Source organism: Puntigrus tetrazona, chromosome 23 (assembly GCF_018831695.1).
Source record: "Puntigrus tetrazona isolate hp1 chromosome 23, ASM1883169v1, whole genome shotgun sequence".
Classification (NCBI taxonomy): domain Eukaryota; kingdom Metazoa; phylum Chordata; class Actinopteri; order Cypriniformes; family Cyprinidae; genus Puntigrus; species Puntigrus tetrazona.
In genome coordinates, this window is record NC_056721.1 from 14,257,743 (window position 1) to 14,274,086 (window position 16,344).

General features: G+C 36.2%; 1 protein-coding gene and 1 long non-coding RNA gene across 2 annotated transcripts; one reads left to right on the top strand and one right to left on the bottom strand.

Moving 5' to 3' along the window:
• Window positions 1-107: 107 nt before the first annotated feature.
• On the bottom strand, window positions 108-14,718 carry avpr2aa (arginine vasopressin receptor 2a, duplicate a). The gene is made up of 6 exons (XM_043225081.1): window positions 14,327-14,718; window positions 9,645-10,012; window positions 9,315-9,560; window positions 8,749-8,895; window positions 6,021-6,600; window positions 108-4,560 (listed from the first exon to the last, which is right to left on the bottom strand). Exons 2-6 carry the CDS (start codon window positions 10,008-10,010, stop codon window positions 4,361-4,363), a joined length of 1,539 nt encoding a protein of 512 aa, XP_043081016.1. The 5' UTR covers window positions 10,011-10,012; window positions 14,327-14,718; the 3' UTR covers window positions 108-4,360.
• LOC122328961 lies at window positions 6,922-15,993 on the top strand. The gene is made up of 3 exons (XR_006247865.1): window positions 6,922-7,599; window positions 8,691-8,770; window positions 14,741-15,993. It is a non-coding gene; the product is annotated as an uncharacterized LOC122328961 (long non-coding RNA).
• Window positions 15,994-16,344: the final 351 nt, after the last annotated feature.

Consider the following 16,344-nt stretch of genomic DNA (forward strand, 5'->3'; position numbering starts at 1 on the left):
TACAAATTGTCCAGAAGTGTATAAAGCGTGAACAAATTCAAAATAATAATAAATAAATTCATTTAACAGTGTTAATATTAAAACCTGTCATGCTAAGTCAATTTACAGCGATTTATAAGCACTTTGATAAAAGTTGCACAGCAATTTAGAAACAAAAAAAAGAAAAAAAAGAAAAGAAAACCCCAAACTGACCAGAACAAAAAAGCCCTTCAGAATCATCTACAGCGCCTCTAGCTGGTAGGTCACGATCAAAACACCACTGAGCCATAGGCTAGACACTGTCGTCCCAACAGTTCCTGTATATTTAATAGAAAGCTGTAGATTTTCTATTTCTAATTGCCTTTTGATATTTATTGACCTTCACGGGTGTCAATGAACTGAGCTCTTGACGGTGTCCTGACAAAGGGTCCTGCTGTCCAACCTCATGTTCAGTTATGTTTCCATAAACAGAAATTAATGTGTCCCTGTTTTTTTTTTTTGAGGCAGAAGTTCCTTAAATGTGGGCAATTTGCATATTGCCGTTGTGCTGTATATTGTTTATTCGGTTTTTAATCTGATGGTAATACTTAATATTTCAGTAAAGTGCCAGTTAATGGCACGATTTTTAAAAAGTTAATCTAAAAGGCAATTGTAGTTCTGACCAGTGAACACCTGAGGGCAGTAAGACTCTTCAAATACGAGCAAAGTCACTATTCATAGTCATCAAAGATTTTCTTCAAGATTTAGTTAACACTAATAGCTTTAGCGTCATGGTCATTTTTTCCAAATTATAATGACACGAACCTGAAACATTTGTCTTTCCATAAAAATGACAGTATAATTGCCTACAAAAGGTACAAGTTACAAAACGCTGGACCGGTTCATTCCACAGTGCTTTCCAAACTCTGCAGTCCTCGTTTGACAGTTTTACATTTTTATAAACTTTATAGGCCATTCATAACTTTTCTTAATACTGCGACACGTACAGAAATGTGCAATTAACTGTAAGTGCAAACGAGACGGGCTATTAAACAGAATGCAATGTCTGGCATTCAGAAAAGTGTTTCTTGTCTGTTCAGTATCCAGCGGCGTGCCAGTAACATGACCAGCTGCCAGAGCGGCCTAAGGTGAACTGAACCTCAAGGTGTAAGTAATTTCATCCTTATTAGAGAGTAATGCTCGAAGCTTATGCAATACTGTAAAATAAACAAGAGGTTCTTGCAGAAATTCTGGAAAACATTCTTGCAAAAGGCTCTTAGATAAATATTTTGGAGATGAAATGGGGTACGAACTAATCTTATTTTGAGCGGCTTTTTATTACGTAGGCTGATTCTATATTGTATCTTCACGATGTGATCTTTGCGCAAATTATTTTAGCAGCAGCAGATTTAAGCGTCCTTACTTCGTTATCCCGTACAGCCCTCTCTCAGCAATTATATACAATTGCTAATGTAGACCAGCTGTTTGTAATAATGTTGTATACACCCATGCATCTGTGAATGCGACAACAGTCTTCATTCAGGTTTTATATATCATGAAGTTCACGCTGTTATTTCCTGCTCTGGTTTTCTCAGCTGTGGTTTGGGATATATTTTAAACAGTTACACGGGACAGAGCTACAATAATATACTTCATAATGAAAACTGTAAACTTCGTTTTGAAGGACCCTGCTGTCAGGAAGATAATTATTTGTATATGAGATTCCATAGATGCTTTTGAAATGGAAAAAAAAAAATGTTGCGGACAACACTTACCATGTGGATTGAAAAGTTCAGAATCCATCACTCCGACACGAAAATTACAGAGTGGAATTTCCATCTTTCCTGGACTATTTTGAAACCTTAAATTCTTTGTTGTCACTTCATGCTGTTTACTGAGTGATATATTTTACTATAAAAAAAAAATCAGATTGATTTTCTTTGTAAGTTTCGTTTTATATTTGACCCTAATTACTTCTTCACTGAAGGGTCAGCCACTGCATGTCAGCCTCTCAACGGATACACTCCTTATTTATATCTATAAAACTGCCAGAAACGGCTATGAATTAATGAATGACCTCGGACACAGAACGCCATCCAACACTGGCAGGATTTCAGTGGTCTTCCCGAACCACGGCCATTAATAAGCCCTGCGTAGCTGCCTTACAAACACTACGGGATGAGAAGAAATTATGGTTTCATTCATAGGAATGTTTCAGAGATCCAAATTTGTCCCGCATGACCCTGGCTTTCAGGTTTGCACTTCAAAACGGATGTACTTTGTTTTTGCCATGTAAAAAGCGTTTAATAAAGCTCACGGCACTTCACATTAGTTTAATACTGGTCATCATTGTATTTCCTGTTCTCAGAGGATACTGACTTAAAAGGATTCCACGTATAATCTGGGATCCAAAGAGACGTGCGTATGGTGATGTCAGAGGGATGGATACCCTTTTAAGGACATAGTTTGGTTTTGCAAGTGAGCACAGAATGTTCCAATTACTATCCTTCCATGAAGTAAACACTTTGTTTTAGTATGAATTGTCTGTTGTCGTTATAAACAGTTGTATGCTTTCGTGAACAATTTTCACAGCACTTTTTTTGCAATTGTGCAACAACTAGCAATGCATAGCTGGCCAAAAAAAACAAAATCCAATTTTTTAATTGCAGCATGTAACTATATAAGCATACAAAACTGGCCCCCGTAACGGGATTACAGTATTTTAAAAGGATTAATTCACCCAAGAATTTGCTGAAAATGCACTTTGCATCTTTGAGATGGAGATGAATGTATTTCTTCATTCAAACAGATTTGAAGAAATGTAACAATTAAATCACTAGCTCTGGATCCTCTCTGCAGTGAATGGGTGCCGTCATAATGAGCGTCAAAACAGCTGATAATAACATCACAATAATCCATAGGTGATCGGCATGACCCAGTCCATTATTTAAGTCTTGTAGAGCAAAAAAAAACCCAGCACATTTGTAACAAACAAATACATCATGATGTTTTTTAACATAAAACCCTCTGGTTTTTGAAATATTCAAATTTTGGTTTTGGGAGTCCCTAAGAACAGGTTGACATGCATGCAAGGTCAAAAAACACTTTCATTGTCTTAGAATTTGCATTTAATTTTACTTTATTTGCTCAACAACTCCTAAAAGATTTGTGCAAGGATTACGTTTTCCTAACCCCTCCTAATCTGCGGTGATTGGTTCATTTGGTCGAGTTCACTTCCATTTCATAATAAAAGCTACAAAAGCTACAGGTCATATTTAGTCAAATAATACAGGTCTGGTCTACTGATAACAACAACAAAACATGATTTCAGAGTGTACTTATGCTCGGTTCATTTTAAGAGACTTTGAATCTTGAATTCGTTTATGTGATATTTTTATTTCTGGATTATATCACAAGGATTTGACAAAGACATTTTCTCTTTAAAATGCAAAATAAATATATTTAGACAAACATCTGTATCAATAGAATATTTCTTTTCACTTATTTACAGTATATCTTGTGTGTTTTCATTGAATCTAAGCCTTTATGTACAACGTGTCAAATCAGCTACTAATTTTCCTTTACCATCTTCTCATATTAATTCTTTTCATTCTCACACAACTTTAAATAAGCTTTATATATACATATTTATATATATATTATCGAGGAACTGAAATCGCTGCTGTTTGCACACTGCTGGTGTTTCACTAAATTAAACAGTTATTATTTCCTCAGTCTCATTCAGTATGCCTCATTAAATATACAAATTTGTCAAAATATGACAAATGTACTTGAATGTGTACAAAAGACATTCGTCAGATACTTGTCCAATAAAGAATGTATATCACTTTCAGTCCTGGATTTTTCAGTTTGGCATGTATTTGACCTGTCCCCTGGGTGTAGTTTCCATGCATGAATCACATAATTCATATTCGTCCTCGGTTCTTGCCATAAAAGCTGTGAATCTGTAGAAGAATTACGGCAGAAAGACTGATAAATGGCTGTGGGGTTAAGGCCTTGATCTCTTCTTCCTCTGCAGTTAAGACGTTTATCTCCATCTTGCACACAGTAGTGGACAATACTTCAAAGAAATATATGTTCAATAAATTATTTAAATTTTCCTGTTTATTATGACAGTCAGTAAGGTGTTCTTTATCCGGTTTTTAGACAGCAAAGATCAGTCTCACGACTATTCCATGGGTCCATCTTTGCATAAAATCCTCAAATTCATGCCATACATTTTGGTCATTAATAAGCCACTCTTCACAGTTGACTTGGTTAAAGAGGCATCGTCAAATCCTCTGAACAGAAGAGTCAACATGTCTTCCACATGAGTAGGACAGATACACCCAGATAAATTGCGGTCTCTGCTGACACTGAAGTTTCGTTTATTTGGTAGGGGTCAGTACTGGTTGTCCTTGGTAGTGGAGGTGTTTATGTCGCTGGAGTGGTCGTGCATTGAGCTCCTGCGGGGCTGCTTCGGCCGACAGCGCAGAAGAGCGAGAAGTTCACGGGAAACGCTGCTGGAAAAGGCTGTGTAGATCCATGGGTTCGTACAAGAGTTCAGACTGGCTAAGAGCATCAGGATAGTGAAAGCCACTCCTGAGAATGAGGGAGGAAGAGAAAGTCAAATCAATTTCAAGTCAGTTATTGTAGAGGTCAAGTTATTGTCCTTATTTAAGGGTTACTACTAATATAAACCACATTAGAGAAGGTGACTCCTTGAAATGTGCTGATCTAAGAGAAATTTCGAAACTCAACTAAATATACTTTCAGAAATGCTTGCCTAAGATAGCAGGGATTGTTTTTTAATGGCTAATGTTCTGGCAGGTCCTTTAAATTTATGTCTTTCAGTTATCAAAGTTATCAAAATGTTATTTATACTCAGTGTTGGGATGTTTACCTTGTAAATGTAATACAGATTGCAAGTTAACATTTCAAATATAATATGTAGTGTAACTTTTCCATAAATCCATAATTTCTACATTTTCTTTTTTTTTCTTCAAAAAATGTTAATCTATTAACCTTTTTTTTTTTACATTTAAAGCATGCTGGGTTAACCTTACAGTAGTACTCCACACTGATGACTGTCAACTGTCAAACATTTCATTTCAGACTGAGCTAGCAATATTAAATGCTGTTTAATAAATCTTAAGGACATCTATAATGTTATTTTTTAGCATTATTTACATTGATACACTGGCTCAAATAAATAAATAAATACATAAATAAATTACTGTCACAAGAATAAATAAAATTCTTTCTATCTGTAATAATATTTTACAATATGAATGTTTTCACTGTATTTTACAGAAGCACGCGAAATATATTTTTTAACCCATTTAAACCTATTTAAAAATGTGTATACACAACTTTGTACTGTACCAAGCTTACACTTACACTAGAATAGGAAATAAAGAAAGGAAGGCATCCAAGCAGGGATTTATAATGACAAAAAATACATTATAAAATAAAGTTTCCATTGTTGGACATGCAGTAAGAAAATCTCTTGCGCTAAATAGTTTACATGACATTTAACTGTTCAATCAATGTTAATATGTTGCCCATTTGGCTGCAAGAAAACAGCTGAAACAAAAGCAGCTGCAGTAGGAACACAGATGTGTATTATTGACCTATGGTGAGAGATATCAACATCTGGTTAGTGATGGAAGAGCAGCAGCAGGGGATAGAAATGGGTTATTTATTGGTGTGAAGAAATGGACTTTTTAAAATATGCATGCGTCTAAGAGGAGAGAGAGAGAGAGAGAGAGAGAGAGAGAGGAGGAAAAAGATCAAGCATGGAGAGAGATGGAGGGCATTTGCAGGACATTTCTTGTAGTAAACACAAACCTGACTCATTGCATTGATGGACAACACATTTTCTGGATAATTTGCAACCATTCCACAGCACTTCCACAATCCAATGAGTCAGTCCTCTTGAAAAGGAATTAATAAGACCCTTATCAAACAGCCAAATGTCGTCATTGAATTGTACCTCATGCTTTTACCTCCAAAAATGGCTACGCTATATCGATCTTGCAAGGACCGCTTTAGTTTCTCACCTTGGTCAGGGGGATTGGGGTCCCAGGCAGCCCACAGCTGTACAATAAAGAAAGGTGACCAGCACAAGGTGTAGACAAGCACAATGACCAGAGTCATCCTCACTGTTTTAGACATAGCTTTCGACACACCTGTGAGAGGTGGATGGAGGGGGTAAGGTGGGAAAGATGAATTGGAGTTGTAAGAGTTCCTGTGAGGTGCCTGGACAGCAGCAGAGTTGCTCCAGATGGTGTGAGGGTGAGTCTGAATCCGAGGCAGCACATCAGGAGATGAACTGTGAGTCTGTGAGGCCGGGTTATCGGGACTGTAGCCATCCTGATAAGATTGGTCACAACAGTCTGGCTCTGGTGCGTCCTCACAGTTGCAGGTGTGAGAATGGGATGACTCACTGTTGGTCTTCTTTTTATGAAGTTCCCTTGCTTCTCTCTTCTTTCGTGAGCGTCTAGCTCTCTCTCGGACTGTGCTGGCCCGCTTTTTGAAGATGGGAAAGTGAAAAATGACTAGGTTCTTCTTCATGTCAGCAGAAACCACACGTTCTGATTTCAGGTAGATGTTGTCATGGATCTCTTTGAATATTCGGACCTAAGGGCATGAATATATAAATAAATAATAGGGCTGTCAAAAAGTGACCACGATGATACAGACTAAATGTGTTAATGTGTTAACCTGTTACCCTGTCATCATTTATTCACCCTCTAAGTAGTTGCAAACTTGTAAGAATTTACAAGGAAGACATTTTGAAGAAAGTTTGTTACCAGGCTATTTCCATAATACTATTTTTTCCTACTATGGAAATAATTTTTTTGGGGGGGTTAAATATTCCTTTAATACTACAGATGTATGTCACCGTTTAGTGACATACACACAATATTGGTTCACATGGTTCACATAAAAGATTTACTTGGATTGGTTTAATCATTAGTTTCTGCTGGTTGTTTGTGTTTTTATTGAGAGAGTTGCTGAATCGTTCATGCAAAGTATTTGTTTAAAATAATTCCATGCTGTCAGAAGATGCTTATTTGTTCATTTGTTCGCAAACTAGTCTTGTTCTGATTTTAAACGCCGACTCGTTCGCGTTCGTTTAGTAGATCCAACCAATGAAATTCTTCTTCACGACCCGCGCTCGACAAGTATTGGCTCGTAAGCGAAAGACGAGCTAAAGCTAGCGCGAGAAGATAAAGCTAGCGCGTGAAAACGAACGCTCGCTTTCATTGTTTGTTTTGAAACGCTCGCATAGCCGCGGTTCTCAGTTCTGTTTCAGCACATTTAGAACATTGAGCTTCTATCAAAGACACTGAATCAAGTGTGTTACATAGCCAGCGTGAGTAGTGTTGAGAATCACTGCTTTCTAAACCCTAGCGCTCATTTATTAAGAGAAAGCCTCTCTTAGTGGAACTCTTGTTTATAAACCAAACCCATATGCGACGTCTAACAGAAGTAATTTAAAAGCTTATGAACTGAATCACCAGTGGTGCTCAAGTATGAAATATTAAGTGCGAGTGAAACATCATAATTTGTACAAACATTCACAAGATGTGAAAAGCCATCTGCGGGTCGACAGCAAGAAGCAACTTTACACGTGTAAGTTCAGAATGAGAGAGATTTGATCACCGCGGTTTATGTGGAGCTTTGTGGGAATTGTTTGATGTATGAATGTTGGTCTTTAAGACGTTAGCTTGGAAAGGTGACCAGGCAGGTGCTTAATGGCCTTGTGAAGATTTTTGCTAAATGTTTTTAAAAGATTTTTTTTGTTGTTGCCGGAGACACATTGTTTAAACTCAGTGGGAAGCAGTTTTAGGTTTGGTTTACACGCAGCGTACTCTTTCTTAAATAGGATTGACTTCCTGGGAACTGTATTAGCCGGTGGAAGGAAAGATCTGCACATTAGAGAATTCCTCTCCTCAAATAGAGCTCTGACCAAAACCCCTTGGCCAGGTCAAAGAGCATAATCTCACCAAACGAGCGTTATGATACATGTCAGGGGATCCGCCTCCTCTCAAATGATTGCCACCCCAGAATATCATGTTTTGTCTCAAGATAACAAAAGGTCCAGATCCCAGCTGTGAGATTTCAATAGCTCTGGAGGAACGAGTACTCAAACCTGGAAGGAATTAGCATTTTTGCACTTCCATTACCATCATCCTGAAGTTAGTGGGGTTTTTAAGTGAGTTAAATGCCTGAAATAAGTTTGGTGGTTAACACAAGCTCAAGATGTTTGTGTGTTTTGTTCTGTGACGCAAAATACATCAGCAGTTCCCCACTTGTGATTTTTAAAAGCTCTCTTCAAAAAGGCATTTACTAAAAACTGGCTAAATGGGACAACAGAGGTTTTTGGGGAATTCAAACATTATAGAGAACTATATCTATTTTCTAGTCCACTTTCACAGCCTAGTTGTGTTTATACTCAACTCAAACGTTTGAAAGAGTCAGAAGCTTAATGTTGATTACATTGAAGTTATTACAACCGTAGTTCATGTATAGCCTAAGCTTTTACTTCTTAAAATTCATAAAAGTTCTGTTTATTTGTGAAGAGACTCTAAACAAAAGAGTGTATGTTGATTTTTTTTTTTTTTTTTTAATTTGTAAAACGCTTAAAGTATTTCATTTTAAACTTCACGCTTAGTAAATGCTTAACTAATGTGCTAACATTTACGTATTTTTTTTTTTTAAAGGTGAACTGTAAAAAATGGGATTACAGACACAAATGGAATGCACAGACTCCAGGAGTACCTGACAAATGGTGATGATAAAGGTAGGAAGCAGAAACACAGCTATAGTCATCCAGGTGACGTACGCTTTCAGACCCCAAGGCTCAGCAAAATTCCCCCAGCACTCAAACACCCCTGGAGAGACCTCAGACCTGGAGAAAATAAACACCTGTAGGGAAGATAGATAGAATAGGCTAAATGTCAGATATTTCAGAATATTTCCTTTTGTGTTTAATGGAATAAATAGCAGCATATAGGTTCGGAATGACTTTGATGGGGAACAATTAATGGCAGACAGATGCATCAAAAACGATCAAGATTACGGATTGTAATGTGTCATTGATGGATTTATTTATTAAATACTATTTTTTAAATTTATTAAATTTATTAAATAAAGGTTAATTCATGCACTGGAGGCTTATTGATTACTTGTGTTTGTCGATTAACTGTTTGGGCTCTCATTCTGCCGGCACCCGTTCACTTTCAGAAAATTGCCATTTTGGGGTAATTTGTTATTTTAAAAATGTGACTGATACTTTTTAACATTGAAAGGTGTAGTAAACCTTACGCTCTGTTCACAACTAGTACCTGTGGCACACTGAGAGCAAGGGCTAGACCCCAGGCTACCATGATGGGTGTATTCCAGCGTGAAACTGCCCCTCCTTTGTAAGCCTGCAGGGGGCAGCAGATGGCATTATGGCGGTCCACAGTCATAGCAACAATCATATAAGAGGATGCAAACATTCCCACAATCTGCAGATATTTGACTGAGCGGCACAGGACATCAGGACCTTGAAATCTCTCTGTGATATCCCAGACTAGCTGCGGGAGCACCTGCAAAACATTAGTGTACTACTGTTGACAAGTCATTTAAAACACAAAATGCTACCCTTAGCATTAGACAAAGCTCCAGCTCACCTGAAAAAACGCCACCACAAGATCCGCAACACACAGATTGACCATAAATAGGTGCATGGGTGCATTGTATTTGCGCCGCCTCAGCAGAACCCACAGTACAAAACCGTTCCCTAGTGTTGTGAGAGCAAGAACCAGACCCAGAACTCCTATCTCAGCTTTAGCCAGAGATATGTCCCGCACCCTGACCGGACCGGGTGTCTGAGTGGGGTTTACTGAGTTGTTTTGAGACACCAACCAGAAGTATGAGCCTCCTTTGAAAGTACTGTTAAGTCCAGTATGCTCCGATAATGCGGAGGAGAAGTTAGACCATGCAACGGTTGCATGGAGGGATCCTTCCCAACCCGCCTCCTCTGAGAAGGTCTCCATGCCTGCAAGAAAAAAAGCAGGATTGTCAAAAAAAAGGTGATAAATGATGAGAATCGGTATATTAGAATAATTTCTGAAAGTGTGTGTATTGCAACATTAATTTTTACTGTATTTTTGATTAAGTAAATGCAACCATTGTGACACTTTTGATCTTTAAAATCTCACAATTAATTTTGTTTTATGATTTGAACATTTCCCACTCAGTTTAGCAATTTCACAGAAACACAAAAAGCAAGCAAACAAATCTGCTTCCTCTTCAACTCTAATTCCCTACGGCTGCAGTTTTTTCCCCAAAATGCATTTGTCAAGTCCTCTCTTTTTTTGTTTTCTTTTCTAAATTTTCCCTGACTTGATATGACTCCTACTTAATCCATCACATTTGCTTACCCTGTAGTATCTCTCTCATCCACAATCCTCCTTCCTCCTCCTCCTTTTTTCCGTTGCCCATTCCTTTACCCCATTTTCTACCACTTCCTCTCTCTGTCTGTTATCAACTGCTCCTTGATCCCAATAAAATGCGGTTTATTTTCTTAACTATGCAAATAAATTGTGCAAACGATAATATAAGTTGCAGAAATGAGACTGACATTTTGAGAAAGCATGGGACGTTGGGTTAAATAAACAGAGAGGAAGTGGGGTACAGGGCATGAGATGAGAACGGAAAAGAAATAACTAGAAAAAGTCTTGCATACCAATGCAAAGACCGTCCATATATGACAACAAGAAAGACTGTGTTAAATAGAAATCAATTTATTTCAGGCATTCTGTGGCATCTATCTTACCCAATGATACTTGACCCAACATATTAAAAATGGTAACTAGTTATATATTTTTTTCTGACATATTTATCCAAAATGGTTACAGCTCCCCGTTCTGAAAATGATTGTAATTTTAAGCAGAAATGATTTTGAATTAATGTTACTTTGAAAGCTGTTAAATGGTTAACCTGGTTAACAATTTTGTTTTTACGTTTAAATTAGCTTAAACCCATTCTTATTAGATTATACAATTAATTTGATTTCAATATTAAAATTCTGTATGACATGTTCACGTACACACACACACGCACATACACACAAATCTGACAGGCTTTTATAGTGTTGAACAAAGACACGATGATTCATTTCATTAAGGAATGGCTGAACCTCGATACTTACGATCTAGTTCTTGTTAACTCATTTCATTATACCGGTGAAATGAATCATATATCATACAGTCCTATCTGAAACCAGACCTATTATGTAATACAGCTTGATACGCTTTCTGCCTGTCCATCTCTTTTTCATGTCTTTGACTCACATTTCCCTTTGTTTTTGCGTATCGTCTCCCTTCCTTTATGTTTCTAATTCAATCTCTCACTTTCTGAAAGACCATTGTTCCCCCAATCAGCTCATCTTAAATCAATGAGGTTTCTTTACACTGAGTGTGTACAGTATGTGTAATCATCTGGGCTTTGACGTTAATGTATACAGTACTTCCTAACCCGTCTTCCACCTTACCACACACAACTTTCTAACAGAAAATCAATTACAGAATAGATAGAGAGATAGGTAGATATAAATATATAGATAGATATAATTAGAATATCACATTTAGAAAAGTCATTAACCTCATATACCCAAGATCTCTATATTTTATATTTTTCAGCAAATATAAATAGTATGATTTTTTTTTTTATTAGTTTTTTTTAAATGCCTTTCACTGTGGCTTTCCGGGTCCAGTCATAAATAAAAGCGAGTGTCCCTGTCACAGCAGTGTTTGAGGTCATTCTCTGAAGCAGCTGATGCATGAGCTGTTCGGTTTACCCTTGCTTTGTCATTTTCTACCTTTCCCTGAATCCCTATCCCTCTGAGGAATCCACTAATATGGTGCAGCAGAAATGTAGCTAGACTAAATATAGCTGATGATACGGAAAAAGCACTTTGCTTTTGCAAGCTGCTTTTTATGCATAATATTTGAAACCGTTTTAAACCTGGATAGACAACAAAGGACAAATCAAACCACGTCAGGTGGCTTTGAAATATTTGTTGCAGCAAATTGTTTATTAAATGTATTAAAGTGGTTCATGCAGTTGAAAATGATAATTAAAATGAAGCGTGGTAGTATCAAAGTAACTACTATTGGAATAAATATTAGGTTTATAGTATACATAAAAATATTTTTTGTACTTTGATCAGCGTTATGATCATTGTAAAAGTAGATGATAATTTATAACAATAAATAGGACATACAATTTGTATCATATTCATTAAAAAACACAATATTATGAAAATAAAAACTATTTTGGAGGAAATCAATATGCTTTCACATTTAAGTCAATTCAACTATGAATATAATATAAATGAATATAATGTATTTTGACTTTGCATGATTAACGAAATCAGCTAACCTCTCATTTCACTTTTTATTTTTAGCTATAGTTTTTCCTTTCTGTAGTGAACAGAAAATAAGAAATTTGACGACAAACATATTTAAACGAAAAGTGAATGGAGGATTTGAATTGAACTTCCAGTTGAATGCCCAGAACGTAGATCGTAATAATTGTTTGAGATGGTGAGCGTTTAGAAAACTGGTCGGGTTGCATAAGAGTTGAGTGCGTCATTAAAAATTAAATTTCTTTCCAAAATACTTTTCATTAGTTTTGTCCTCCAAAGGCTTATGCAATTACAAATTAATTTTCCGGGTCATGGATGCCTGCCCTGTTTCATAGTATAATAGTATTCATCACCTTATTAATTTAATCAATTGCACACTAAAATATTGCGTCAGCATGTGTCCAAAACCTCCCTTTTGGATTTCAACAGCTTATCACACCTGATAAGAACATTAACTTCCAAATTTAAAGAGCTGAAACCATCTTGAGGAAACTCCTGCATGATTAAAGTTGACAGAAACCATAAGAACTAGATTAATATGAAATGATAAAATAAAAATAGTACGTGACCTTTGTCTTCTTTATTGCACCGTTTAATTTTCTTTTATTCTTTACTCTACTAAATCTAACCTTCACTAACACAGGAGCTACATAACTAAAAAGGTAAGGAAGGGCTGAGTTTTAAATCATGATATGCTCATTATTTATACATAAATTGTATAAATGCTCCTGTCCTACCGGCAAGCCTTTGGATCCCTTTAGGCCTTTACTGACAGCATTAAATAGAATCCAATCTCATGGTCTTTTACAGTTAAAAAAAAAAAAAAAACTTTTGCAAAGTAAAAACAAAAAAATAGCGACGCAGCGTTTATGCAATTTAAAACTCTCCATATTCTGAAAAATTAAACAGTTAGTGAAGAGGCGGTATTCTGATGCAGTGACTTGCATAACAAGTCTGCATGAGTAAAAATCATCAATCTTGCATGACGTGTAAATATAGTATTTGCTTTGTTTCCACATTCCGTTGTTGACATGTCTGTAGATTTTTAAGGTCAGGATTTTAGGTTTATATGGTTGTGTAAGGGAATAGTTTTTCTCCACTTATACTCAAAGATGTTGATTTTATGAGGACTCTATACAGTCATTTGACTTTTATATTCTACTGTACAAAATTTTGTCTCAAACATTTAGCATCTCAAATGTGTTTGCAAATATTTATATAAAATATGTAAAATAAGTTCTGAATATATATATATATATATATATATATATACATATATATATCATATATATATATACACATACACATAATATCATATATATATACACATAATATCTTATATATATATATATATCTCTAATATCTCTAATATCTAATATATATGCAATTCCCACAGGTATCAGCAACCTATATTGACAAAACATTTGACAGTTCATCTTTCATCAACTCAACTCTGTCAGTAGATGCTTATCACTATAATAGCTGTTTGTCATTTATACTTCCACACTAAAACACATGAATCATATAGAAGAAAAAACGTAAACATTGAATGCAAGTTCTGTAGAGGAAAAAAAAAATGCCCAGCACAGGAAAACTACAGACCTGTCTGACCTTGCATTATAACGCTGAATTTCTTTCTTATACTAAATAACTTTGAAAATGGTCTCTTAGCCCCTTTTTTAAAATTACACTTTAATACTAAAAACATTTTTCATATCTCAAACTTTTCATATCTTAAACCTTAACGATCTGTAAACCCCGATTTAGTTAAATACATGCTTAATATTTAATATAAATTACAGATATATTATATGAAAACTGCATTTTGCTTGTCAAAACATTTTTGACAAAATATATATTTTAATTAGATTTAGATATTTTAAAAAGAAAATAAATTTTTGCAGTGTAGATGCATTTTTTTTTTCAATAAGAAGCACTTACTCTGTTGTCTCGAATCAGCAACGATAATCCATGAGTTCTGAGAAATGCTTCATTCAGTTTTTCAAAGCTGCAGTTGATGGTTATTTGACACAAAAGCTGCTGTGCTGATGAAGAGCGCTGAGGTATTTCACCACCCCATGTGAACTTGCAAAGCTGTAGTTTTGAAGCTCTCACCCAAGTTTATTCGAAGCTTCTTTTCCTCACGCATCCGCCAGATAGAAGCATGCAATGTATTCCAAGAAACGTCCCGCGGTTCCTGAGACTCTGCGTGTCTGAGCTTTAATTTCCCACATTACGTGAGCACCGGTGCACTGATGGCATTGAATTTGAGCCGGGCTCAGTATAAACAACATATCTCTTACATTCACTCACCCTCTCTCTTCCCTCGCTCCCTCCCTTCTCTCTTTTTCTCAGGTCTCATGTGTTGTTAGATGAGAGGGAGGAGCCAGTAAAGCGAGGTGTTCTTATACATCCATCTCCACCGTGACACGGAGAACGGACGGATAGAAGCCCGAAAGCTCTTTGTCGTAGTTTGTGCTATCTAGTGACAACGTTCAGACCGGGAGATCTGGGTCAATATTTGCTTCCATATTTACATGAACCTGGCCTGGGTGTGACTGCACCTCTTGCCTGTTGTTTTAGTTTGTTGGTTTAATAAGATGCCTGTTTGACATTCACACAATGCACATTGTGTTTCCTTGTGTGTAAATTGTGAAACGCCTTGCGTTTTGTGTTCTGATTTGTATGCCGCCGATTCCCGAGTTGGATAAAACAAGTTACGTTTCCATTTTGGTAGAAACAAGAGATGGTCTCTAAAATGTTCATACTAAATCAAAGGGATAGTTCGCTCAAAAACAAAATAAATTCTGTAATGAATTACTCGCCTTCATATCGTTCCAAACCTGCGAGACCTTCACAGGGTTCATCTTAAGATTCATCTTCGTAACTCAGATTGAGAACAGATAAGGCATATCGCAAGTATCTCATATAGGAGCAGTAGTATTTTTGATTTAAACAGGTATGCGGATGATGGCTTAGAAAAATTCCCAAAGTGGTCAGTAACTCAAGCTTCTTCTGAACGCACCGCACACAAATACATTCGGTCTCTCGAGCCTCCGCTATTGTTGTGGATTTGGACAAATATCTCAGAGGCAGAATGCATTTGCAGCACAAATCAAACAGACACAGAGCAGGCTGCAGTCATTTCCCATCATCAGCGGATTTATTGAAGGGAACGTTTCCAGGGCCCCGTTGGACAGGAATGAGGGCCAGATCAGAGCAGCTCCACATCTCAATGACCTCATATGGTTTTCTATAGATTCAGACCTTCTTCTGTGGCCAGCAATTAAAAAAGACAGCTGGTTCTCCTCTAACAGAGCATTTGTCTGGCAGTGAACACACATGTGTATCATCGGCAGGCTTCTTCATAATAAAAGTGCTGAAAGAGCCAAAACCTAAGAAACGAGTCCCTCACAAGATTAGGCGTGTGGTTTTAACATGTTTCTGCCAGAAAGAACACACTCCCCAGCTTACTAAAATATGTTTTGCTAGCATTCTCATGACGTTATGAATATGTTGTTCATGATTTTAAAATTTTTCAAAATGTCCAGTTTTTTTAAATGTAAAAAAAAATCTTGCTACATTTTACTTTACTTTTTAATGTTGTCTTAAATCAACGGGGTAAGACAAATGAATTAGTTTTCTGTTTGAAATAAGATTATTTTGTTTGTTCTAAGCTTGTTCTCGCTTGTTTAGTTTTTTTTTTTTTATTTGTATAGAAAATCCTTCTTGATTTAGGAATTTGTAGATATTTTGCCTGGAAACAAGACATAAAATGTAAGTGCAGTAACATTAAAAAAGTTAGTTTCAGAAAAACATTCAATGATGTATAAATGTATAAAAAAAAAATGTTTCTATGCTACTGTTTTGAGATTTTCTAACAAACTCTGAACAAACATTTTATTAACTTAACTAGACGTTATGTTTGTTTATACCTTAAAGAGAACCTTTCCAGAATG

Coding starts and splice junctions, on each gene's coding strand:
- avpr2aa (XM_043225081.1), bottom strand. CDS start 10,010: ATGGAGACCTTCTCAGAGGAGGCGGGTTGGGAAGGATCCCTCCATGCA. Junction 9,561..9,644: donor TTGTGGTGGCGTTTTTTCAG/GTGAGCTGGAGC, acceptor AATGTTTTGCAG/GTGCTCCCGCAGCTAGTCTG. Junction 8,896..9,314: donor TTGCTCTCAGTGTGCCACAG/GTACTAGTTGTG, acceptor TCTTCCCTACAG/GTGTTTATTTTCTCCAGGTC.